The sequence below is a fragment of the Varroa destructor genome, unplaced genomic scaffold, assembly GCF_002443255.2.
Source record: "Varroa destructor unplaced genomic scaffold, Vdes_3.0 BEIS01000001.1, whole genome shotgun sequence".
Lineage (NCBI taxonomy): Eukaryota > Metazoa > Arthropoda > Arachnida > Mesostigmata > Varroidae > Varroa > Varroa destructor.
The window spans coordinates 42,126,679-42,154,445 of NW_019211454.1; the positions used below are offsets into that span (position 1 = coordinate 42,126,679).

At 41.6% G+C, this 27,767-nt stretch overlaps 1 protein-coding gene across 8 annotated transcripts; it reads left to right on the top strand.

Moving 5' to 3' along the window:
• Positions 1 to 14,532: 14,532 nt before the first annotated feature.
• LOC111246283 (uncharacterized) lies at positions 14,533 to 26,856 on the top strand. 8 transcript variants are annotated; one of them, XR_002671622.2, is made up of 3 exons: positions 14,533 to 15,580; positions 22,598 to 25,661; positions 25,786 to 26,856. XR_002671622.2 is itself a non-coding variant. In XM_086977102.1 (3 exons), the coding sequence occupies exon 3, from the start codon at positions 22,673 to 22,675 to the stop codon at positions 25,571 to 25,573; it is 2,901 nt and encodes a 966-aa protein (XP_086833228.1). In that variant the 5' UTR covers positions 19,469 to 20,503; positions 20,700 to 21,416; positions 22,598 to 22,672; the 3' UTR covers positions 25,574 to 26,856. The 8 variants fall into 8 exon arrangements, 6 of the variants coding, with proteins under 6 accessions (XP_022651349.1, XP_086833228.1, XP_086833229.1 ...); XR_015318855.1 differs by having other exon boundaries at positions 26,104 to 26,856; XM_086977102.1 differs by lacking the exon at positions 14,533 to 15,580 and adding exons at positions 19,469 to 20,503; positions 20,700 to 21,416 and having other exon boundaries at positions 22,598 to 26,856.
• The last annotated feature ends 911 nt before the right edge of the window (positions 26,857 to 27,767 follow it).

The window sequence follows — 27,767 nt, forward strand, 5'->3', positions numbered from 1 at the left end:
CAACATGGGTGATAATAAAGTACTACTGGAAACCTACACAGTATCTGCTTGTTATTTTTATATATATATATATATATATAAAAATAACAAGCAGATACTGTGTAGGTTTCCAGTAGTACTTTATTATCACCCATGTTGCCACGATTGCCAATAATCGCATTTGCCCATAAACAACCACAGATATTGTATTTCCACTACCTCACAAGACAGCCAGGATCACAAACAACATATGCCATTTGTTTTCTAACGCAATACAGAGTGCTCTCGCCTGTCAACTGCCGTTCTTATCGGACGGTGAAAATCCTACTGTTTGACGATCGGAAGTTAATGAATTTCCGTATTTACGTTACATGTGGCTTACTAATTGACTGTTTTTATTGTTAGATATGGGGCCGGCTTCCAGCTGGAAATGAAGTCTGTCTACGCTCGGACTTGGGCCTAGACCACAACGTGTCTCTATGATTAGCGGGCAAATACGTAACCCGCTATGCTGTTACGGGGACTGTTTTTCTGGATATTTAGGATTGGCTGTCAGCCTTTAAGATAATGATGAACACAAAGCGTTATTTGTGAGAACTTTCATCGAAATTTCTAGATTGAAATGGGAATTACAAGGTCAATCAGTTTATAAACTTCAAGATTTAGTACCCAACAGCCGACGCGCAGCAGCACTGATATAACTCTAGTACGCCCTTGCACTATGTCTCACGGAGGGTCTCACAATACCGACCGACTTTTCGTTTTGATCGACCGACGAACTTCGGCATAATTAGCTGCTTTGTTTTTGAGTCGATACGTTTCTCGAGACGCAGTAACTGCAAAATTCGTGAACTGAATCAGAACTGTGCACTTTTTCAAAATACTAACTAACTTGCACGAGTTATAGGGGCTTTTAAGGCTTCCGCCAACTATTCTGAAGGTTTTTAAGTACCAAAAAAGGGTCGCCTTACGACGAAATTACAATGTTACTACCTCTGCTACGAGTTAACGCAATAAGTCGATATTGTAACGTAAATTGGCAGCGTAACGTAAGTTTATCTCTACTCAATACTTTCTCAATCGATATATAATAATGTAATGCCTGTCACGATAGCTTGGTGTTCGGAAGTTCTCTTATATGATAGAAACAAATGCCTTTTAGTTAAGTCTCATACATAGTCAATATGCTACTCTTCGTAGATACTGTTTGGCAGAAGATACGCACACAGAATACTAAATACCTAAATATATCAATTAGAGGTGTACGACCACACTGTTGTATTTTTAATATCATCGAAGATTTGTAGACGTGCACACATAGGTCGGCGTCTTTTAGACAGAAAAAGACCTCTTTACTACATGCGTGGCATGAATGTTTCTTACTTACTTCGTTTGGCTGTGCCTTAAAATCTCCCAAAGTTGAGGCTGTTAACCGTTAATTGTTGTACTTCGATAAGTTTCAAGAAATTGAGATGTTTGTGATACAATCATGTCAATAGTCTCGTTTGATTGTAAAATATCACTAACTGTTGAAATTATCATTCGTTCATATAACATGTTGAAGGATCGAACGCACTTGTATAGATGCGCCGTAGCTCAGCAGTGTTGGCATATATATATATATATATATGTTGAAGATATATGCAAACATTGGGCTAAATTTAACGACAGTATTGCTTCTGTTTCGAGTTCGTGGTTGCATGTTCGAATCTGGACATTCGCGTGAGGTTTTTTCACTTAGGAAAGCATCTATTTACGTAGAGAAGATGATGACCCTGGTTGGAGGTATCTGATCGTGAAAGGACCTAGCTCGAAAAGGAAGGATCTCTTCCGTGAGAGAAGAAATGCTATTATATACCAGCAATGTGGAAAAGATATGTGTAGAGCGTACGTGGCTACGAGGCATAGCGGCTCTATGCAACGGTCTCCATAATAGCGAAGTTTAACGAACTCCAGAACCGAAAGCTATGAGACACTCTAGTTAAAGGCTCGGTCAATCGTCAGAAGCCATATACGTTATAGGTAGCCTAGGCAGATGCGTTATCAGTTGTATGCTTTATCCTGAGTTTGTGCTACTGCCAGTAGCACCACTGCGACTACGTATAGACTTCTTAGCACCTTTCGACGTCACTCTGCTTCATCTTATCCATAATAGAGGCTTCTTTAAATGCGTCCATTGGGTGTTATCTACGCATGTAAGGATATATATATATATCAGCAAGCGTCACAGTTCCCAGGATTAATGATGTATCATATTCGTTGTAAGTACAATCTGGCAGAAGCAGCGATATGGCAACGCGGCATGCGATCAGTCATAAATTTATAGGAGCTTTGCCACACCATATCCGTACAAGCCCTGAGACGTATGCTATCGTACTGCTATGGAAATCGCGTATACGCTGGCTATACGACATTTCAGTGTACCCTAGTCATTCTAACGACATCATGATTTACTGGCGAGTGCCGTTGCCAATATGTCTGTGACTGTCTTTTAATGTTCTACTTGGTATGCGACTCTGCACATTTCGATGCACATTTTCCTTGTTAAAAATTAAAAAACGTTCATATTGAGTAACGAGAGCTTCGACTAGCCTGACAGCTGCGATCATTAACATTGGTTATGCCGAAACACTGTGCACATGCGTCAGGCACATGATATATTGGCTTTTTAAAAAATATCCGCTGTATAGTACCTGGCATCCGTAATCGTCCTTTTGGTTAGACAGTTGATTTATTAGTAACTAGAATTTTCTATGTGAAGAAATTGTGAGAATGCGAATTTGTGCGATTAATCAAATGACTAGTAGTTATAAAAAAAACAGTGCACTACGCTACAGTTATTACAGATGTTACGAAATGTAATGAATAACTAAAATAGTTTTTAAATCATATAAACACATCGTTATTAAATTACACAAAACGAATTTTACTTTACTTTTTCGAATAGTATTTTTTTTTTTGTCTTTCAACAGCGCCCCCCTCTGCTGCCGATTGTAATTTGCGCTACCGTTAATATTACCTCCTTCGACGAGTTACCGTTGGGTTGAGATACCGAACCTTACCGCTTGGGCTGTTCTCAGTGGGTTTAAACGGCTTTGGTACTCTACCATCCATTCGGGCGTCTAACCAACCGCTTTATGTCATTGTCTGCATAGGCTATTGCCACCTTTCAGACTACCCAAAGCGAACGTCGGTCGCCAAGCCTCATTGCTTATAACGGTGGTGAAATTGGCACCACACGATTCTAGATTTGTTTTTTAGAATCAATTGAACGAATTTCGCTGTATGAATGAAAATTATATGAGGGTTATTTTAAAAAATGAAAATCCTTGGCTTATTGAGATATGAAACGCTCGTACTTTGTTAACACTGTATGTAACGCCGCGTATACGAATAAGATTCTGTAAACGCTTTTACCGTAATCTATAAAGGCCGCCAATTATCCCAAGTAGAAATAATAAGATGAAAGACTAAGAAAAACTTCATAATGCCTGGCGCATTGTGCTCGTAAAAGGTGGCACCAAAGTATACAAATCTAAACTATTAACAGGCAGTAAAATTGTATACATGGGTAAAAAGTAAATAATGTAAGAACTCCTATCCCTGATCGTTTAGAAAAAAATAAGCCGTATTGGTATCATAAATATACATTTAGCAGACGAGATATCCATAATTTAGTTTCCGTGTGAATTTCCTGTGGGTACAATTGACTGTAATCGATGCAACGTGAGACGATTTCCGAAGGCTCTCTGCCGTACCCAGTTTCTGGGTCTCGCACTCATAGCGCTTGCATGCCTCCAGAGTTCCGCATACTCCTAGGGTACATAGCAAACTAACATATGATGAGGCAAAAACGTTCTTTGAAAGAACGTGTAGTATCAAGAAAGGAGCAATTCTGATATCATGGCAAGCGCGTTTTCTGTAGAATCGATGTTGGTTTCTCATCTCTGATGGTGACATTTATACACCCTTGAACATGCGTTATTTCCCTCTTTTATTTTCATCGTCGCCAAACCCGTCTTCAATAAAATTATTTGCAAAACTTACGAATCAAGCGTAGCTTACATAAGCTGTAACTTATAGTTCTCAGCTAAGCTTCGAATTCAAACCGATCATATCAATTGAGCATCTGCAGTACAGTTACAAATGTGAACATTGTCTGTAATTTCAAGTGACACTATTGTTTTAGCATGCAGGCGCCTTGCACTTCTTTGGTCCCATTACAGCTTCATCTTTTGAGCAAAAATAACATATTTACAGGACATATTCCTGTGTAAAATAGCTGAATATATGCAAAATTTCGATATGTGCCAGAATCGATATTAGGAATGGCTTCAATGCGACCGCTGATACTTTTTACCGCGAACTTTTAAATAAAAAGACAAAACATTACACTCCATCGTTGCAGGTTTTTTTTTACTTTCTAAGAAGCGATGATCAGTTTGTTTCGTTTACCTTTTCAATCACCAGGCCTAGGTTCGATACGATTTTTACGAAACAGTATTATTTCTCTCTTGATCTTTGAATTTTTCGTCGTTTGCTCAGAGAACTGCGCGACTCTTTGTGCGTGTACAGATGCTCAATTATTTGAGCTAGTTCACGAGGCTGCGCCTCTATCGAAATGACTTGAAGGATTCCTAAAATCCAGCCTGATTTTGCTAACAACTTCAAGGCCGACGACTTCAAGCAGCTTTCATGGCAGAACACGTAGATCGGGAGCTAAAACACTGCAGCATTTTATTGACCTCTATCAGTTTGTGTCACCTCGGCGAATATATATCGGTGATATATATCGTAAACATCCCGTGATCGAAGGATGGTATAATGATCTATACTGATTATCAGTGTATGCTCTTGTATTTGGCTGATTGATTACTCTAACTAACAGCTTTTCTTAGACCGGTAAAGCGTTTTCCACAAATTTCAACTTCGCTATTACTTGGGCTCTTCTTGATATCAGTTGTTAAATACTGCTTTAGTCCACACGCAGTTGTTGCAAAACGATTGCCAATGAAGCACAACTATTTTCAGCGTCATGTTGAGCTAGTGGCAAATAAGCTATTTCGGTTCATGTTGGTACATGGTATGCAACGCTAAGGAAATGGATAGATATAGATAGATAGATAGATAGATAGATAGACATAGATATATAGACAGATAGATAGTTGACGTCACATACAGAATGCTCTCAGGAAAACAAGCCGTTTTCAGATGGCTCAACTAATTAGGGCATGGCAAAGGTAGAGATTCTTCGCCAGTAAGTGTTGTTTGTCAGACTCTGGAATGAGTCAAGAAGATGAAAACCCTAATAGACTATTTATTATCAGAAAATCGTGCACGAAAGTAAAAGTCCTGTACCTCAAAAAGAAATTCAGCGCGAAGCTAGTGGCTATCACGAAAAAAATTAAGTACGTTCTAGGAATAACGGCAATTCAAGGATACCCTCAGTTCTCGGACAAGACAGAAACTATAGCAGTTGCAACAAATCTTAAAGTACTTACCGAAAGTCGCAAAGATACGGCGGTCAGATGGCTATACTGGAAAGCTGGGCCAAACTAAAGAACCTAACGATGAATCCTGTGCTCGTCCCGTGAAGATACAAATCCTTGTATCGATGAGGTACGGACTCAGCGGATCTCTGCTCCTATTTAGAAACCAACAGATCAGCATAGGCGCAGTAATTGCTGATTCACTAATCTCGATATTTAGTGACATCTACAAATATTTTTAGTCATATTAGGAATATTGCTCACTTTAGTATTTCGCCAGATACCCTGCATGTCTAAATATTCTGAAACTAAGAATCAGATTTGCAAAAATGGGATGACTTTAACAATTTCATTGATGGAGATACTTAGGACAACGAAGTTGAGGCGCGATGGGTTCTATTATAAATCTGACAGTAGTAATATAGCATGGCCCTCTCGTAACTATTATTCAAGCAAGCAATTACGATTCCATAAAGATTTACTCTAAATAGTCAACAGTGGAATTTCCATTTTTCTCAAAAATTGCTCGCTCCTATAATATGTATTTGAGATACTATGAGGTATGCTGTGAGGAACGTGTGTATTTTATATGAGGGTTAATATGCCATTCAAACAGCCTAGATTAGAAAGTTAAGGAGTATAAAAAGAACCTTAAAAGAACTGGCATTTGGGGGCTGTGTGTGTACCGCTTGTGGGTTGGGCGTGCACCTTTTACCCTGCGTAGCAGAAAGATTTCGGAGCCGCTTATGGAGCAGTCCAACGCTGGAAGGCGCTTCAAGCTAAGGATCGACTAAGAAAATGTAAGAAAGGTTGCTAAGTGATAACGCTATGTCCTTTGGTGAATGTCCTGTAAGGACTGATAGCGCCTAATGGCCAACGAAGTTGGAACGACTTTTATTAATAAATATGTGGCGTTTTTTTGAGCATAAACCCAATATATCGTGGTATGTAATTAAGGACATGCATCTCGGTCCCTCTGCTTACGAGCAGAGCGTACCAATATGTGGCTTACTTACCAAAAAGACCCAGCACTGTCACCAGTGCACTTCAACGTACTTGTCGTCATAGACGAGGCAGTTTTACTGAGCGCCACCGCCTAACGAGGTCAAACGTATGCAGTGCATTTAGGTTACGTGCAGAATCATTTCACCCCCGCGAGTCCTAAAAATCATCCTTTAGGTTTACCATAAGTCGTCTATAGCCGCCCAAACGAGTGGCGGTCGCGTCGGTGGCAGCAAAACAATTGAGCCAGATTTAGTGGACAATAAGGCAAATTTTCGTACAAGCGAAAGCTTGAGAAAGCAGTTCGTTGGAAGATGGGAAAATTTAATCCTAGGGCTTCCATAATCTAACACGCCCTGCTGTGTGTTAATTCCGCCTAACTGGTCAATAGCAAAGTAGAGTGAACTATGATGGCCACGCATTGATGTTTGACATGTTCTGTGTTTAGATGCCCGCCCCTGGAAGCGACATCGACCGTTGCTAGATCTCGCCTGTACCCGTGACAACGGAGTGGATACCGTGTGTGCCTGTCAAACTTAAGGACTCGGGTTCGTCTCGGTTTGAGTCCGTGCGCAAATAGACGTCGTTTCGTACTACGAGTGAGCCATATGAAGTAATGGTTTGCAAATTAAGAACAAAACAAAAAAACAATTTTCAAGTTCTATATTTTCGAAAAAACCGTTTGCAGCACCTCCTTGTTTTGTGGGGGCATGTGCGGTAATTAGAACTTCTAGCTGTAGCCATTTGTAGTGATGTATATGATTTAACGAGTACGTACAATGAAAGGTATCAGTACATTAGTTTCGGATATCAAACACATCTACCTTTGGGAGACAGAAATAATGCAACAAATTCTACCTATGACCAAACTGATGCAATTTAAATAGTTACTAAAAGGTAGATTTTAGTAATCTGTACAGGGCATAGCAACACTCGGGAGATGAAGCCGTATTAATTCGACGGCTCTACGCGAGCGAATAAACACACATGTCTGATGGCCAATATGCTTTTCTGTCATAGTCCAGCCTTGCGACTATTTGATGCTCATACGAGCTCGAAGTATTGAAAGCTCACTGGCAGACGAGAAGGAGTTCGGAGATGGTAACGAGTAGGCGTTGTTCCAATAATGTCCTGGCGTCAAGGAGTTGCAGCTCACAAGGTCAGGCCATCAAGAAGGGAGGTTTGTCCTGTGTAAAAAGAAAGGCATTACGCAATGATAACATGTGATAAAACGAGCACGAAAAGTATGCTTGATATGGGCATCGACACCCAAAAAAATGAACATTTTCACGGTAAAGCGTTCTGAGTTTTACGCACGCGCACATACAGCAGTCTGCTCGTTTGAACAATTCGACAGAGTCGACAGTGGTCGTTGGACACGAATTAATAATTTTGACAAATCCAAGACAACTGATTAATATCTAAATACACAGCGAAGCCTTTGGGACGGACTGTATAGCCTGACTGGATTGCATTGCACGGGCCTGGTCGTCGAAGGCACATAAAATTTGAGATCAGGGCCCATGACATATGGTTTAGAAACGTGTGGCTAATTATTAAATAAAATCATAAAATGTGCAACAATGACGATTTTTATCCAATAACCAAAAAAGCTGTCCACGCAGAACGGTAGAACGCGGACAAAGGTCAAACAGATATTGACGGTAGATGTAGTAAGCAATCAGTAATGACGAACTCACAAGCAGGCAACAACATGACGTACGTAGGAAAATATCGTTTGAGTAAAGGTCAACTCAGCTGACTACTATCGATAAACATGGCTCGACTCGTAGTGCAAACACGAATTAACCCGTGGGTATGGGCTTGAAGACACACAAACATAAGAAGACAAGAAGATTTCGTACTTGAGAAATTGTTGTTCCGATAAATGATTATGCTCGACGATGAGAGACCAATTCTGAGACGTTGCACTGTTGCTTTGTCTGGTCAACTATCACAGATGTTGAGTAAACTACGCGTTACGTGATCAGCTTGCTAGAGAAATCATACGATTAGAGAGCGATTTGACATTAGTATACCGGAACTAGAGAAGAACTTACAAATTTCATGTTACTACAGGAACAATCGAAGTTGTTTGACGGTCTAGCCAGGACCACGAGACGACATATGAAGTTCCATCACTAGGCGTGGCAGTTTTTATAAGATCAAACCTATCGATGGCACTAGTAAATCGGAATGGACACTGAGGCTATTTTCAAGCTGATCTTTGCCGAAGACCGAGAAGATCGAGAGTAACAAAAGGCGTTCGTTTATTCATTCGACGAATAAGTGTTTAGCTCAGATAAACTGTTCCGTATTGCCCATAGGCTATACACAGTTGTCGCACTTCAGTTTCGATGACCGAACGAAACGTGGTTCCGTGTATGCACGATCGGCTAATTTTGTCCAGTTGGAACAGCATGCATTGTTTTGCTCACTGACAAAAACTGTCTCTATTGCCTTCTTGCAACTAAGAGACCATCTGTAGCCATTCCCCAGTCATTCGAACGTAGTTGTCCTTTCATCGTACCGTTTCTCACACAGCCTTAATATTAACACAGTTTAACGAAATAAGCAGAACTTGAACTTATCCTAGGAAAAGCATTTACGCAACAATCCACCTGAAGATCTCAATCGCACCTGTATGCTGCCAAACCTGTTGTGAGCCATTTTACCTTAGAGCTTCTCTACTTACTGTATGTATTGGCTCACACAGCAAATGACTTTGCACTGAGCGATTATTCCCTCCGTCAGGCCAAAGACTGCGAACACACTATATGAACGTTTGCAGTGGAAGTCTCGTGCCGCTTATCTAGACGATCCCAGGAACCCTCGACACAAGAAGATGTCGTCGTGCAAGCTTCAGGTTCCTTAGAACCTCTTAATATAGTGACATCGGAAATTCGCTTCCTGCAAAGTTGTCTTCGTCTGTATAATACTGAATGCATGCAGACCCCTTTGCTGCCTGCTTACAGGAAACGTCTTAATTTAAATAGCGAATTGTTCAAGATAAAATTATTTGACATGCTTCGTAGCGCGGAATCATAGATCTGAGTGGAGGCTGGCGTGGTTTAAAAATAAAAAGAAGCTAAATTTGCCGCTGATTGATTCAACGTAGGGCGGTAAATTTGAGTTTATTTACGGTGCTGCCATTTTAACATACATTGAAGAACGAACCCCATAATGATGCAGTGCACATGCTTAATCCGCATTATGTCTACATACGATTAGCAGTGCGTTACGTTCTTGCACAATTAGACAAGGAAAATAAGCGAGCTTTTATACATATGTAGAATATTAAGTAAAAATGTACAATACAGAAAAAAGTAATTTGAACAAGCTTTTGAACACACTCTAAATATTCTGTGTAATTAAATTTTAGAATTTACGAATCTAGAAAAGGCACACTCTTTTTAGGCCGAACAAGGTGCTTGCGATAGGTAACCGGGTGCATCCAGTCGTTCGTTCCGCAACGTGACATCACGTCACGTCTGAGTGCTTCTTCTCATACGAAAAAAATTTACTTCGAATCATACAACTTTTATGCCGTACCTTTGATCTAAGGATAAGCAAAAACACACTGAAGTTCTACGTCGTACTCCTCTCGTCGTGTTCTCCTATTCATAATAGACGTAACGGTAGTTTCGAGCATGTTGAAAATAAGTGGGGGGTTGCTTCAAGGCTTTTTGTTTAGAAAATGGTTAAGAACCTTGAAATTTTCCATTTCAGCTATTGGGCTCAACGTTATACTAGCACACTAAACACAGCAAACGATCTCTAGATTCACAAAAAATATATAATAAATTGAACAAAAAATAAATAGTAACGAAAACGTCTCAAGACATTCACAAAAAATGTCGCCATTAAAAATTCCTTCGGTTGACTTTGGGCACGAATCGATGTGTGTACGGTCACGCTTGAGCCGAGATAACGATCCCACTGCATCACGACGGACATTTCATAGTGAATAAATCGCTGAAGATTATTGATGTTATTTACTAAATCATTTTAATTCGCTTCTGCTAGGTGGTCGCCTTTTTCCCCAATAAACATATAAAAATGATTATAGAAAATTTCATATATTTATTGCTATCTATCTGGTCATTTTGGTCAATCTATCTGGTCTATGGTATCTATCTGGTCAATGCATGGTAATTCCACGTAATTCTCAGTGCTAGAAATACAAAACAGGGTTTCCTGACAAGGTAGCGCAAGTGGCATGTTCGTTACTTGTTGTATCCGAAAATAGTATCTGTAAGCCTTGAAATGGATATAAGGTTTCGGGATGGGTTCGTCACGGGTCGTATTTAGTACGAGAAATGAGAAAGTCGGGACTTGTGCAACGCATTGGGCCTCTTCCAAAGTAACATGGCAGTATGTACACTGTCGATTATAATCGTCAGCTTGAATCTTTGCGTTAAAGTTTTTGTTTATTAGAGGGTTAGGAAAAATCCCCTTTCTCTTAAGTGTTGTCCCAATAACGCGGTTCGTCAGCTAGCTGTGCTGCAGGCTGTTTGGGCAAGGCTAGTGCTTTGTGGGCTCTCCGTCTGTTTTCCGGGCTTATCGTAATAGCTGCGGTAATTGTAAACTAGCAGCCGTCGGACGCAAACTATTTGGGCATAACGGGAGTTCGGTCCAGTTAACAATTGCATGAATACGCGTATGGGTTATATTGGTCTCTCGATAGTATTCTCTAGTGTGTACATCTGAAATTGCGGTTTTCGTCTATAGTGAACAAACCTACTATCAAGTTTCCCAAAATGTTGATATCACGACCCGTTACATCGTTTGCGATGACTTTGTACTTTGGGCCACCCAAATACCTGGGCTAAAATCGTAACAGCATGTTTTGATGGAAATGGGTGTACATATATATATATATATATATATATAGCGAGAGAGAGGATAATTTCGCAAGCGTTTGAATCTACTCTGTTAGAGAATATATTATACACACTAGATTTTTGGAAAAGTTATGAGGTGAGTGAGTGAGTGAGTGAGTGAGTGACAGATTTACGGATTGCGCTTAAAAAAAGTTACTCGTTCTCCATTTGAAACTAACGGTTCTGCTAGTCCAGTGTCAACGTTCACCCCTGTAATTTTCTCATACACATAGCCCTATGCAGTATTAGTTATATCGCGGGAAAATAAACTGATCGTATGAAATTTTGGTTGAAGCTTTTAGTGGTTTTGTTGGCTTCTTTCGGAGATGTGGGGTGGCGAGCTTTGTGTCTTCAAATCACCTGCCGTGAAAGATCTTCTTCTGTCAGTCTTCTTGTAGAAGCGTCGTTTTTCACCGCCGCAAACGTCTCAATGCTGGATCTGTTTGTATCTTCGAATTATTTTACGGCTGTTGTTAGCATTCTTATGGCTTGCAAATCATTGTATTTGCTCCGGAATGTTAACGGCTGTTTATTGAATGCACCTTCGACAATAGAGTCGCCCCGAGGCGTGTGTGTCAACCGAGTTCTCAATGGAGAAATACGCCAAATCTTCGTCTAAGAAATCCTCGGCCTAGTTAACTCAAGTTACTCCGTGTGTGGATTACATAAATCGAATGTTTAAGCTTGAATTATCAATATCGCATCTAATAGAAAACATTGCGTTTAATGAATTGGAACAAAATGGGCATGTACGACCTTAGTTGTCACATTAACGTTCTTTAATGTGACAATTAAAGTCTTCGAATTGCTAATCTGAAGTTGGTGGACATCTTTCTTCTCCTGACAATATATATACATCCAGCTGTAAAACGAAAATTGTATTTGAAGCCTAGAAATGCTGCTAAGTATATCCAAGCGGTCATATAGAGCGGCTATATTCAAGTAAGAGCCCGCTCAAAACGGCGGAAGATCAAGCGATACTGAACACGTATTAATCAAAATTGTTATTAACGATCGAACTTACGTAGCTTATTCTGTACAACTTCTAAGTGCGGATATTTCAATATTTATTTAGTTACGTAATTTTATTAAAAGTCCCTTGGCGCCTTCATCTTCTAAATAGCTGATACGCTTAAGAGACCTATCAACAACGGCACGCGCAGGTTGATCGAGGCACATCAATGCGTTGTGTAAGATGTTCTGGAAAATAGGCCCTCAGGTAAAAGCTGCGAACTACGGCCTAACAGTAAAAGCGAACATATATGCGATAAAGAGCAATAATTGCGCGTGGGTCTGTCTGGATCTGATACATAGATTCTGTTTTTGACAGTTCGTGTTCATCCTTGTTCTTAAGCCTAACACACATTAGAACGTTTCTGACAAACGACATTGCGCTATGATGAAACAGAAAAAATAAGACTAATAACCGATTGATTTTAATACTGCACGAACAGTTAGGCCGTGTCAAAGGAGACAAGCCAAACTCCATTTACCAAATATCCTCGTTGTTAATGATTTTTTCACCCGGCTCACCTTTATGGAAGACGATCCGATCAAGCTTTTGTTGTATGCGGAAGATATTGCCGTTACTAGCCAATACAACGAATAAGGATAGGGCTAAGCATAAGAGCTGATATAGAGAAACGCTTTAAAGCTAGCTTCCATGAAGGAGCATTAGCAAAACAAAAAACTAATGTATACGTTTGAAAGGAAAATTTCCGCTACGTCCTTGCTTTATTAACACACATATTGTCTATGTGTTTGTCTTTTAGCGGCACGTAGTTCTGTTGGAATGACAAATTGACTACAAAATTACATTTTTTTTTGGAAATACACCGTGCTGAATCTGTTCATCAGACTGCTTCTTCCAGGACAACTGGACAAGAACTTAATCGTTCTCTTTTAACATCTCTCTATATTTCAAATTTTACGTACGCTGGTTCCCAGCACAAAACCAGCCGCACATCTACGCCCGAATTCAAAACAAGGCCATGACGTGTCCCTAAGACTGTCACGCAAATACGTTACCTACTAAGCTATCACGGAGAACGGGTATGTATCTAAACCGAACTAGAATTCGCCTTAATCTATATAAAAGAAAGGCGGAGCTATATGGGACAAAGACTATATAGAACGCTCTATTTTTCCTAGACAAAGAGGTTGCTAGATTTTTTACTATAAGCAAAGAGCACTGCTATTTTTGGCGCTAAGTAGGCTTTTCAATGGCGTAAACTTTTTCCACTTTTGCGTTATTCTACATCGATCGATTAATCGTGGCCATTCGGTCCAGCTTCGTTTAACGTCTCTGACACACTTGAGAAATCTGTTTTGCTGCAAATACCCATTTATTAGCGTAACTGATCAACCCAAAACGACACGTAAGACTTATAATTGTGGTTGAACATGCCTTCTTTTTTTTATAATTACTAAAATTAAAAAAATGTGCTTACAGTTCAGTTTGAATGCCCCTCTATGCAGTCTTACTTGAGTGCCCCACGCCACTGATTATGACAGCATTTAAATGACTCAGCAAAAGATATTACGGTTGATCTGATAGACCAAACTACCACTGGTCTAAGGCGAGTACAATGGCCTACCTAGTTTTTACTACGGTTAGCATATTAGAACTCAGAAACCATACGCTTGTTTCCTCAAAAATCATCGTAGTACGCACAAATGGAGCGTACCATTGGACCAAGCAGAGACCGGAATAATACGCGAGACGCTGAACGAGATAAGCAGCAACGTGCCGCACGTCTTCTATGCCTAACTTACTGTCGATAGGCTAGAGCTATTCCGGTCATTTCGAACTCCTTCCCGCCCCCCCCGCACCCAGTAGCAACGTATTGCGTTTCCTGAAGACGCAGGCAACTTAGCTTTCTCCGTCACTAACAGGTCACAATCAGAATGTATTGTCGCTAACTTTAGTGATTGCCAAACAATTTTTACCCACTTAGTCTATGTTACCAAATGAAGATTCGTGTCTAGCAAGTATTCAAATTAATAATAATGAAAACATTATAACAGCCATTCTGCTTGTATTTAACGTGGAAACGCGTACGTTATATAGCTCGCAACTGTTTGTCTAACTCTTAAATTTTGTCAGTCGCTATAAGGTATTGCTGTGATCAGCTGGGCAAAAGTTTTCGCTTTTCAAGGCGGTACACTATCTTTTACCGTCCAGCGTAGTAGGTTAAAAGTTTTTTTAACTTCCAATTGACAAACGGATTGCTTACCTATTTATGCATTTGTTCGTCGCAAGCCACAACTAAAGATAAACGCCCTTTCTAGAATCGTTTGGAAAAACATAACAATGAAAGCAAAATAGCTGAACGATAAGTAGGGTCACATAATTACTTCACTATGGCTTAAAGTGGCTCAGTCAACGGCTGAATAAAATAGACCTCCTCGGTAAGCAGCAACTTCCATTCCCAACGACCTATTCTTCAATCATCTTAGCAAGCAGTCTCAAGCTCAATTCTTGCTTCGTAGTTTTTTTCACAGTAGACTAGAAATCCGGCTTCACCAATGAATCGACCTTTGCAAGACTAACCATCAAATAGGCCTGGTTAGTTGGGTCACAGGGACGCACACGAGCATCCTATATGGGTCACTGAAATCGAGTTGAATACCTCCGGTCAAAATGCTTCTATGCTGTAATCTGTTCTGTAGAATGAAATGCTTTTCGTGTGTAGTGTTCAAAAGTTTCAACGTGATTTTATCTACGCTAACAATCATAAGCGGTTTAGTAGTCGCTGGTAGCGAGGCTCGACGACACCTTCGAGTTAATCTATATAAACGCACTATCAATCAAGGATACAACGAGACGATGATAGACAAAAAACCAAGTCGATGGGCAAATTTTCCGCCGGAAGTTTTCATGCAGCTTTTCTAGAAGAACTTACTTCTAGCTAGCATGCATAGGTATATTATAACTATCAGTATCCTTTCGTGACACTTCTGTTTGCCTAACTCTCTCGGCTTGCTTTGAGGGGCACCGCGTCGGCGAAAATGTTTATCTTCTTGATTCAAACGTCCAATGTGTTTAGCTGACATTTGCTTCGTCTGGTCTGTCTTGCAAAATAAGCAGTTAAGGTTTCGGTTTCCTGTCCGATTCTACGACAGGGAAGGGCGATCGAGGTGAGACAAAGATGAATGAAAGCATAGGCGATATCATTGCTTGTATGGAACTCAACGATGACGTATTCTTGTCGCAGCAAGATTTCGGTAAGTGTCACGCGAGTTCTTCAAAATTCACGCAGAACCTACAGAGTTATAGGACATTATTAAATGACCTATGTGCTTTTGTCCCATGTGGGTTAAACAATGGGACTATCATGCACAAATGCTTAAATGGTAATCATTGATAGCGAAAACACGAATGGTAAATTGGATTTTTTCCACTATTGAAAAAGTTTGCTTCTATAACATTTTGGTGATTCCTGATGTGTCCCGTTTAGTCCTTAATCTAGAAGATAAGCGAACAGTTATTGCTTGAATCAGCGTTCCATAGCACGACATTTGTACGTTCTGCGAAACTCCACCGAACATCTTGCTTCCGTAAAACATTTTTATAAATTGTGATATTTTCAGAATTTTGACAAATTATATATTTCTGTTGACTGTTTAAATTTAACTAGCGATAAATTATCTTAACCAAATGTAACGCTGTACGTAGCTCTCCTGCCACGTGTAGATCAACTGCTCTTGTATCTACTATAGAAAGATATTTCTACAACGAGTTGGACGTGCGTACGATGATCGTTCAGAGTTGCGTAAACGTACCACATGATACCAAACAGGAGAACGCTTGCACACAGAATTTACTACTAACAATAGTAATAAATATCATCTAATGAAAAATTCTTCTTGGCATCCTATCACATGATGGGTAAACGACGTTCATATATCCGTCGAGCGTCGACCACATACGTCAAAAACGGTTGTGTCTTTCCCTGGAACACTACTGCCATAAGTAAAGATCTAGAAAAATCAATTTTAAGTTTAAAAATCTGGAATTTTTTAATATTACGTACCGGAATATCACTAAAGTGCATGTTACTACTTAGCAAAAAATTGCTTAAACATCTTGGACATCTAAGCAAGCCGATTTCGTCTTCTATTATTCATTGTCTAGATTTCTCTTTACTGATCAATAAGTGTCGTATGCCTTTAGAAAACTTTGCATTTGTTTCTTTGTTCGACAAAGCTGTTATTATTAGAATCGTATAGTTTTGACTCGTAACGCTTACGAGTTCCAATATTGGTTGAGTTCAATATGCCAGACAGCGAAAGCTGATTATTCAACTATTCAGGCCTGAAAGGCGGCAAAAAACAGTCACAGATAGAAATTATTGGACAAGAACCACATCGTTGAATGTACGGCTCAAGTGGTTTATCATGTTCCAGAGTAGTGTTTTTACTAAGACAATACACTTGATCGCCTTGGGTCACCTTTGAAATGTGACGAATGATTGCCACATAGGCCATACATTTTTACTAGTAAAGTCTAAGAACAAACCTTCTAGGTGCTCGGAGAAAATTTAACGTTGTAGACGGGATATTCTTTGTCGGATATATATCCAACTTTACAGCTCAAATTCCAGACAGAATTTTGTGTCGCTGATCCGCTATCCGAACAACAATAATGCTCAGAATTTTCCAACGGTACACAATGCCTGATCAATAAGAAATGGATACAATAAACAAGAACAACAATCTGCTCATAAATGTGATAACTTTTCTTTTATTGCTAACGGTTTCGACAACTGCGTCAAAGGTTTTTGACTACTTCCAGTAAACAGACTTACCTTGACGAAAATCTTGATGTTCCATCTGCAGAAAGGCTAATTTTCATATCTAAAAACTTGAGAGACCTTCTCAAAGACTTGAATTACACGCGCTGGCAAGAAACACTGCTGGGTTGAATATATTTGTTAAATATATAAAAAAAATGCCACAATCTTAACCTAGCGGACGTTACGTATCGGGAAAAGTCGTGTCTATGAGCTATTACTTAAAGAAAGTGCAGCTGTTACTTAAAGAAAGTGCAAGTATTTGTATGTATTGTCTGGTAAAGCACAACATGATCATAAATTTGCATAGTCGAGAATGGCGAGGAGCTTCGGACAAATCTAGTTCCAGTCTTGTCGTAAGGATCGCAAGGAGGGTGACGTTTCTATCGATAGTCGAAGATTGAATCCCGAGATGCTGATTTTGAAGAACAATACAAAGCATATTTATATTGAGTGACGACAGTAACTCGCTCCCCAATCGAAACAAAGCATTGTAATAATCAGTATAGAAAGCCTAGAAAGGAACTGCGGAAAAAACGTTTCTAAGATTTGGAACGAAATCTCGTAGAGTCAACCAACAGACGAAGATCGACCCGAACAAATCTGTCCTTACTGGATCTTTGTGTAAGAGTGAAAGCGAGAATCACGTCAATGATGGTGAACGCGTGTAGGAAAAAACACAGATTGGCCCGGGTCCTCCAATTCCGAAGAACTTTTCTTTCTAAAGTCCACCTTTTCAGTTACCAAGGAAACAATGAGTGGGGAAAAAACTGTTATTACCTACCATAGCCATTTGCCCTTAGCACTAAATACGCAGTGATTCATAAAAGGAACAAAGCGTGTTATTGTAAAATTCGACTGCCTAATAAAGTAGAAAGACATTGACGAACACAAGCAGTATAATTCAGCTGGTGAGAATATTTACTTAACAGAGATGATGAAGCTAAACATTTTGAAAGCGGTAGGAAATGGTCGTTGAAGATGACTCTTTGGAGATTTACTTGGCACGATACGATGACCCCATTCGCTATGGTACATGCACAGAGATATTACGCAAGCCTATTGAATAGCTCGTTCTTGCATTTGCACGGGTACGTGGTAATGGGACGTATCTTTTAAAAAGTTCGCTTTGCGATTGTATTTAAGATGGCCGACGGTACGATCATGCGATTAGTCGTCAGTAATCTCCGACGGCGAAACCCCTGACAGCAAACTCCTTTACACATGAGAGACTTTCTTAGCTCGTTTCCAAAAGATTTCGTTGGCTTAATTTGCAGGGTGAAAAAAAACAAAGAAATAACCATTTGTAATAACGTTTGGTGTAATAAACCGCTCTCAACATGCGGTCACAGTATCAGCTTTGACGTTTTCCAGTGTGTTTGTTTTTATTGTCACGATCTGGCTTACTTACCAACGCAAATGTGGCAGCTAGTTGGCCTACATGTTCGGGCGGCATCTCTGCCTATACATGATAGTAAATTGGGTCACTGAATCATGTCAACCAAAGACTGCAGTTAACACCTAGGTTGATCTTCCTCCATTTTTCCATGTTGCCTTCTATTTGAAATGTTGATTAAGGCTCTACGAAGTCCTTATATCGGGAAAACTTACGTCTAATCATTTGAGCAGCTTGCCTCTGGTCCTGCTACGCGCGCGCCAGTAAACAACAACGTTAAAATAAGCTAATTTGGCCTATTTTGAAACGACCGCAGTGTTACAAACGTAAGGCTTAGTAATAATCAATTTTGAACAGCTATACTGATAGGTTTTTCCTATTAAGTGCAAATATGATCATAAATTAAGAATTAGAGTACGATGTTATACTAAGGATGTGTTTGCGAGAAAAAAACAGGAAGTGCGAACGAGCTTACTCGGTGCTGTCGCGAAGGCAGCTAGCTGGTCTCTCAAAACACGCAGCGGCCCTCGTACTTATACTAAAACAATGCACGAATTTATCTTTTCCTATTCGTAAACACGTGTGGCCATCAGTTACAATTTCGTATTTCTAGACACGCACTACGTCGTGATAACTGGACGACTCCCACACAGTACACCCACTGGAACCTGTCTATATCTACAGGCGTCTATAGCAAAAGTAAAGCACTCCATCGCCGAATAAATTGACCATAACTCACCGTTCCATTGTCATAACTCGGTCAGCAAACCCCTATCTGCATGAACTTTCTACCGTTCTCTCTCTCCCCTTACACGGAACTCTACCTCAATGCATCTAGCATAAGTGGTTGAATTAGGCGGTATAAATTGCGGGTCGGCAAAACGAAACTATTACACTTGAAGAAAACATAATGCGCTCTTGCATTTACCCAGACACGTACACAAAAGCAATTAAACCTAGTTCAGCATGTTTGTTAGTTTGCCTTGTTACTACAAGACGGAAGATCGCTCATATGCCGCTATCAACACCGCACGAAAACCAACCATCATGCCAATGAGCGGCCTGCAGCAATAGAAAACGACAGATAGCCGATCGCTGCCCAACAAAGCCAAACGCGACCGACGCACTCCGGATGAGGAGAGCATTGTCATAGCATTGACTCATTTGTCTAGGACGTAGACACAGCCACAGTATTGCACAACACATCTAGCTAGATAAGATAGGCGTTGCGATGATTCTATCTAGAATTCCTCCGTTTTTGCCTTATTTCGTTCGACGAACATGGATTTGTGTACTGTACGCATTTTGTCTCTGACCGACGGCGGGTCTGCCTTCATACGAACTATTTTGTACTCCTGCGATAGTGTGCGGCGGCTAGATAACGGCTTATGCTCATATTGCTTTGCTCTGCGCCCGCCACGTAATTCAAAACGGCCGCCATATTGTTCGGCAGGAGCAGCTTCAGCAGCGCTAGTCGCCAGCACAGTTGAGCGCCACAGCATGCTGCTGTTGATGCTGCTGCTGTGGCCTTTCTGTAAGATGATAGCATTGGGAACCCAGTCAGCTAATAGCAGCAGCACAGCAGGCAGGCGCCAGTGAACGTGCCATAAGGGTCTGTGTGCCAGCGGAAGAATAACTTCGCCGTCAGTTGAAGCAAGGATGGTGCTGTGGCGCCCGCTGCCGCCTCTATTGATATCGCCGTCGGTGACCGCGCTGTCGCGTCTCTCGGTTCGCCTCCAGCCGATGGCGGTTGAGCTTACGGCGCAGCCGTAACTCCCGTCGTCGTTGCTGTTGCTGCTGCTGCTGCTGCTGCTGCTGCTGCTACTGAACACCACAGCCGCAAGCATCACGGATAATAAGTCGTGTGATCGGAGGAACAACGCAACGGAACGCTGCAAACTAAACACATACGGAACAACAATGGCCAGGCGAACAGTCGGATGAATGCCTACCAAACAGGCGGGTGACAATAGATGACTTGTGCAGGGCTACTACGAAATGCTGTTTAACTAAACTGAACGGATGGCAGTAATGCAATATAGCTTCACTGGTTATCACGACTACTTCTGTAACTGTTAAAACAAATCTGGCCGTTTGGCTATTGCGGTGCGTGTCTCCACTGTTCAACTCAGCTTATTTTTCTCATTTGTATTAGGTCATACTGGCTGATATCCATCCATTTCGTGGACTACGGCGTCGCCCACGACAACGCAGCGATTTTCACATGCATGGTTCGGCGCTCGTTAGCGAACTTCAGCGACACCGACGATACCAACAGCAGGGTAAGGAGGGCGGCAACGCTGCGGTGTCCGTGCTGTCGTGACCATTGCTGGTGGTAAGCAGAGTTCTACTTTACGTAGCTCAACGCGACGGAACTGCTAGACTGCCCGCAGTACCGTGAAGTGGAGTACAGTCGCTGCAAGTGCCAACAGCCAATGTTACCATTTTTTGTTCGCCGAGGATGAAGCCGCCGATGCTCGATTATCAGCTTCTACGACGGGTGTCGGTGCCGGGTGCCGTTGACTCTTCGCTCGCTCGTTCCGTTCTTGCAAGCTCGTGGCCTCCGTGTGCACGCGGTCATTTGCCCGTTATGGACGCTGCTGCTGCTGCTGCTGCTGCTGCAGTTGTTGTGTTAGTTTCGATAGCGACATCTTCTATTAAGTACCACCGTAATTACGACTGTGAGAGCCAGCGGCTACGGTGTCCGTTGTCGTGCTAAAGGCCCCTATCGGGATGCCCTTTAACATGTTAGGGAGAAGACGATTAAATGAAGGGGACGAAAGGATTGCGCTGCTGATTTAGATCGCTTTCAATAGTAGCAGGAGAAGGAACCGAGAACGAGGGCATCGTGCATCTTAAAAAGTTGTTTAGGGTAAGTGTTGATGGTGATAAAGCAGAAAAAAGCACGGTGCCCAGCAAGGACAGGCCGCTAAGATCAAAGACGGTGCTTATATTGATGTTAACGATTGTGACAGCATATAGTGTGGCCGGCGAGGTGATTTTGAAATTGATGGAACGAATGCGCCTTTTTAGGTGGAAGAACACAAGATACCATCTGTTAGTAGCAGAATCAACTCTTACTCTGGGACTTGTTGTATTAAATGCTTAAGTGGCCATGATCTTTTTCTCATTAATATACAATTGGGATGAAGCTAGTTGGGGGTTAAGGCAAGAACGTTGAATTCAGTGAAGTGGCTTTAACTAGCTATCGACCAAGAACAAGGAACAGAAGACACAGCTAAAGGACGCGACGTGATGAAGATAATGTTGGTCGATATATACGATGTGGATTTGTCCGTATTTCGTCAGTGTATTCTTTGTTCTCTGTTAGGCCCATAGTTAGTTTTGGCCATAGTCGAGCCCAAAGATCATAGTTCTCGTTTTGAGATTAACTAAAAGGAACAGCTTTACATTACCATAGTTCTATCGGTTAGGTACGCATCGATTGCGGGACGGTGGACGTGAGCACAAAATGCATTGTTATTAAAATGTCTGCAGTTTGTCTGGTATCGGGCGCGATAATAATCATGACAATGATGAAAATTGTGCTATAGAAAACAAACAAACTTTCTGATTAACAGATCAACTGATTGGCAGGAAGGACGACAACGGCTATACTTTTGTTCTTTGCATATACGTACGCATTCAGATTTTACCAACAGATGGATAGATAAGTAGGTTGAATCGCTCGATCAGACGGGCTCTGACCAAAGGCGGTACAGCCATATTATTCAGTAGCGATGCATTTTGATACGATACCGCAGTTCTTAAAGGTAAAAGTAGTAAAGTGGTATATCAGATGAGGCCGCTTCCACCGCTCCTGGAATTCTGGTAAATGCATCCGTCGCAAAACTGCCGCGTTAGACGATTTGTTCTAACTTAACTTTCCGTTACTGAATGGGCCTGCTACTGCTTCTACGGGTGCTGATGTTGTGACACAGGGATAACCAAGTACCATGCGAACAGGTCGTAACAGTCAGTTGTCGTATATTCCTGCGTTATGGCATTTGTGCTTAGTGTATATATGTATGTATCTGGTCCTTCTGATTTCAGAATAATAGCCAGCCGACAACCGTAACAGCTAGACTCGTGATAACCACTGAGCACAATCCACTGACCAGCATCAAGATGGTGGACAAAAACGTTTTCAAGATGGACGTAAACCTCATGCAAAGGTTTCGCAGCCTGAAAACGCCGAGTGAAAGCATCGAGCGGCTATTACCAAAGACATTTGCATCCGGCGCGAACTTCAATGTCAACCCCCCTGTCCTGCCAAAACAATCGGCAATCGAACTGGGTCCAATCGATTCGATTTCGGCGAGGCATCTGCATTCAGCGAAGCCGACGACCCCGGTTAATAGGCCTAACGATACGTCGGCAAAGCTGACGTCATCGTCATTATCGACAAAGCAAATATCGAACGCGCCAAAATCGGCAGCGTCCGTCTCGAAGCACCCCGTAACGAAAGCGTCATTACAGGCGTTGGTCGCGGCAGCAGCGAAGGCTGAACCTTCTTCCAAATCATCGTCATTGCCGCCAGCACAATCAACATCGGGAGGTTCACCGATAAAAGCAGAAGGTTTGTCTCAAACACCAAAATCGCAGACAACCTCAATGACTGATAAACCTACGTCACCGAACACGTCTGTAAAAACTGCAGGCGAGCCTAAAGATGTTATGGTTCAGAAAGAGGACTTGTACTGCCTTAAATTTAATGGTCTCTCAGTAGATATTGCGTCCGATGAGTCCATGAATGACCTGACGTGTCCTATGCTCTCAGAAACAAATATTGAGAACGCCATAAAGGCGATCGCGTCAGCAGCACGCTTGCAAGCAATGGAATTTTCTGAGGAAAATGTACCTGCTAAGAATGGTAACAACAAAAGGGCTTGCGTAAATAGACAATTTGGTGGAAAACAACAAACACCACGAAAAATTTCGGGTGATCTGATTCAGGTAGATTCCACGACTTCTTTAGCAAACAGTCGTACTGAGGACACGTTGGCATCACCTGGCACAGTAAAGAGGCCTTTACCGCAAATAGAACATAAATCATTAACATCATCCTATTCAAATCCACCTGATGACGGAAATGGTATTAGTTCGCAAGAGAGCCAAACGCCAGCAAACCCCTTGTCGTTAAACGGATATCTTGATCCATCAAACCGTCCAGCTTGCTTTGGAATTAAAAAAGCCAGAATAAAGATTACTAAACGCCGAAATCCAAATCGTGAACGAGAATTTAACCAACCGTTCGTGACTCAAGGAGCCAATACAGAATGTCAGATAGAGCATCCAGAGAAGTGCGCTGCGGATCAATCTGAGGTAGAAAAGTTGGACACAACCCTCAAATCTAGACCGATTCCAACGTCGCCCGATCTGAGCGTCAAAGAAGAACCTGTAGATTTCGTTGATTTACTGTCGCTTCCCGATGAACCGGAAGAAGCTTCGAAAGAGAATGAAGCTCAAACGGCGCCCCATTCACCTCCAACCAAATTAGATCCGGCTAGTGGGCAATCATCTTCCAATGATCTTTGTCGAATGGGGGCACAGGAAGGCACCCCTGCTTTTTGTGAGTCATTGAATGCTAGGCTAAGCATCTTTGAACCCAATAATAACCTACAAAAGCAGTCAGTAAGACAAATTGCATGCGCCCCAATAAACCACCAGTTTCGACGAAGGCTTCAGCAGATGCTGGACATTAGCTCCTGGAAAAAAAGCTTACTTTCTCATACATTTTTTAAAGAGGAGCCAGCACGTCGAGTCGGAGTCGCTGAAAGTAGGACAGAAAAGATTTCACAGCTAGCAGGTACTACGTTGACACCTTTAAGCGAAAGTTCTTTGACGAACCCAGAACGCAACCTAAAAGGTACATCAAACCTTGAAGTATCACCCTTTAGGCTAGATCCTATACTAAATTCCGTCGTATCAACTGTTAAAGAAACAGCATCACATTCAAGTGAAGTAATTATTCTGGAGGACGACACGCCGACTCCGCCATCAAAGCTAAATCGGACGCGTACAGCATTTGTGAAGCGGTCTTTGCTCGCAACATCTCCCAGTGCTACAATCCAACCAGAAACTAACAACAATAGATTATCAGCATCTGTAACACCTCTGAATACTCAGCCACGTAGCGCTGTTATCCCGGTTCAGCGTGTGGCGCCCGTTTGTGTGGATACATCTGTGCAGCATATTGATAATATTCCAGTGCATACCCAGGCTGTTGAAAGTGGTCATGCAATTGGACTAGCCTCAGACCAGGAACAACATATCCAGAACCTCTTGCCAAGGGGGCCGCCTTTTGTTGCGACACCTACTGTGATAAAAGCAACGTGCATACCAACCATACAGACTACCAATCATTGTCAGTTCAAGAGAACGCCGGCGATCGAAAACATGGCCACTTTTGACCCGAATCCACCTGTTCTAGCTGTATCACCGCCGCGAACTGTTCATGGGCCGACAGCTGAGATCCAAGAAGGGTCACCGGTCGCGAAATTTGTCACAACCCATCTAGGTCTTACATCGGCACTATTACCGTCACCCCCAAAGCTTGTGCAGAAGGCTATCCATCATTCACCATTGCCCAATACTGTACAGAACATGGCAAACCCATCGAACTCGGTCAACAACAACAACGGTGTCATCGGGATGTCGCAGAAGCGAGCCCTGCATCGTCTGATACCATCACAGCCGAACAGTTATCTCGGAACGGCGTTTCAGCAGGCTGCTCATCAGTCTGGACAAAAATCCCAGACACAACATCGCACACCTAATAATTGTTCTGTTCAAGTCCACGTGCAAGCTCCGGTCGCACCTGCATTACAACATCAGATTGGCCACCCACGTCACACGCTGCGACTGCAGCCTTCACAGCAACAGCAGCAGCGAATCCGAGAGGAACAGCAATTGGTATTACCACCTTCCTTGCCCCCTCAAGAAAAATTGTACCAGTGCGGGTATTGTGGTCTGACGGGGTCGGATATGGCGGTCGTAGCCATGCATATCGCCACCTGTGGATCATAAGGGACGTCCGTTATGTCATCATATTAAAGAACAAATTGGTTCTTCGGATCTCTTAAGATAACCGTTTCCTATTTTCTGACGTTTGCAGGTATTTCCAGTTCTAGAATGATTACCCTCTTCCTCCTTCTCCCCCAAACAAAAATCTGTATACTAACGACTTGTAACGGTGTTTGCTCTTCAAGAGATAATAAACCCTGTTCAATTCATTGCAGTCTTCCGGGAGCGCACTTTAACACAAGAGAAGAACGAAGCGATAAAGAATACGTGAACTAAGCCCGGTGTGTGACACCTATTGGCGCCCCGCTCCGCGCCAGTTAAACAACTATCGCCAATATGTCTGAAAGACGTTTTGTATATAATTAACATTGTGTAATATACAGGTGAAGAACAAATCGTAGAAAACGGCGCGAAATGACTAAGTCTACGCGTGTTAATTAAGTATGTAGACACAGATAGGCCGCTGCACAATGAACAGTGAATATAGACGTACGTATACGTTAATTTCTATATAGATGTCTATATACTTGCAGGTTACATTGTGCAGCTCTCGTTAAGGTGCAACAGCGGCTCACGAAAATTGTACTAATGATTCGAATGAAAACGCTGAGGAATTGTGGGGTGGTGCTGAGGCCGACATTGGGAAGATGACACTATACACTTAAGCTGACTGGTGCATATAGAAATTCATCTAATAGTAAGAAAAAAACTTTGTATCCACACTAAAACATTTCTACTAACAGGTATAATGGTTTTTGATCGATGACCTTAAAACATACCTTCGATACAAAGGTCTATTTGGCTTACGGTATTTTACATGGATATCGATCGCCGTCGCGAAACAATATATACAAAGTTACTAACATATATATATACACATATATTCCACATATAATGGAGGTCCAATGTAAAAAATAAATCATTGCATATGACACTGCGAGCCGGAGACAGTTTTCCTATAATAGCGTTTGCTAAGATTCACCTAATAATGATGACTTGCCTGGTCAAGGCGATTCAACGTTATTTTAGCGGGCGCAACAAAAGGATGAGGCGTCAATAATTCGGCCGCATCGCCACGTCAAGGGGGCACCAATTGCACAGACGTGATTACCTTGTCATCTGCCAAATAGGGAAATACCGAAACAGTTTATCGGGTTCGCGGTGTGTTTGTCACTACAGATAGACAGATCTAACGTGTAGCGTATAGGATAATGGATTAATAGTTCTGTACTTTTGTAATATTTGGATTTTGCCAAAAGGAATAAAAACAATTTTGTGTATCATAATTTCGGTGAAGTATATACCTACAATACGTATGAATTATCCTTTGTGGCCGGTTTTTCTATATCCACATCAGTCTGTATCACTCCCCGTATTTGTAGCAAACATGATGGGATCCCATGTTGCGTATATGAGAATTGATCACGTAGATTTTTAGTTTTTTTTTTTCATACCTGGTACGGGGCTTTCAATGCATGATATGCATATTCCTCGAACCTAGCTTTTCATCTAAGGTGTAGATAATGTGTAAAAAACAAAGGGTGCCGCTAAGGCAGTGTTCGGTTACTTAAGCTTTAAAACGAAGGAAAACACTTGAACAATTTAATGAAATAGCCATTGTGAATTCTTGCTGTTAGTTGTGAAAGCTAAATGGGTCCGTTGTGGATGGCTGTAAATAAGCAGACGTTAACTTTTGTTAACGTTTGAAGTTTTGTACAAGTTCATGCCTTACATTAGTAAAATACGAGAGGAAGGAAATAAAGATTAACTCGTAAAAAATACGTGCAGCCTTATTTCATTGCTGTATACGCGTTACATAACTGCTATATTTTAACTTTCCTTGGTAACCTATTGAAGCGCGATCCAGACAGGTAAAAAGGTCGCGTTGCAACGAAGTGACTGATCTTTGGGGCATACTAGCTGACATAACTTTGAGCTTGAGGCATATATAGCCGCCATTTGGAAGTGAGCTACTGAAACTGCCAAATGGACGGAGCAAAGAGCTACGAACCGTGCTCCAAGGAAATGAGGTCAGTTGACGTCATTATCACTATAGCAGCCTTGGCTTCCTGTCTTAGCAGCTGTTTTAGCTTTAATTTACTAAACATAAAGCGTATCCTCTAGGGTAAGCAGCCTTCATGAATTGGTTCTTGGCGTTCTGCTGGATTCTTAGGTGAAAACTCTACGTCAACGCCAC

What these genes read in the sequence shown, in the direction of transcription:
- LOC111246283 (XM_022795614.2), top strand. Translation starts at nt 15,551, where the DNA reads ATGACGTATTCTTGTCGCAGCAAGATTTCG. An exon ending in CTTGTCGCAGCAAGATTTCG is followed by an intron (nt 15,581 to 22,597) that starts GTAAGTGTCACG and finishes TTCTGATTTCAG; the next exon opens with AATAATAGCCAGCCGACAAC.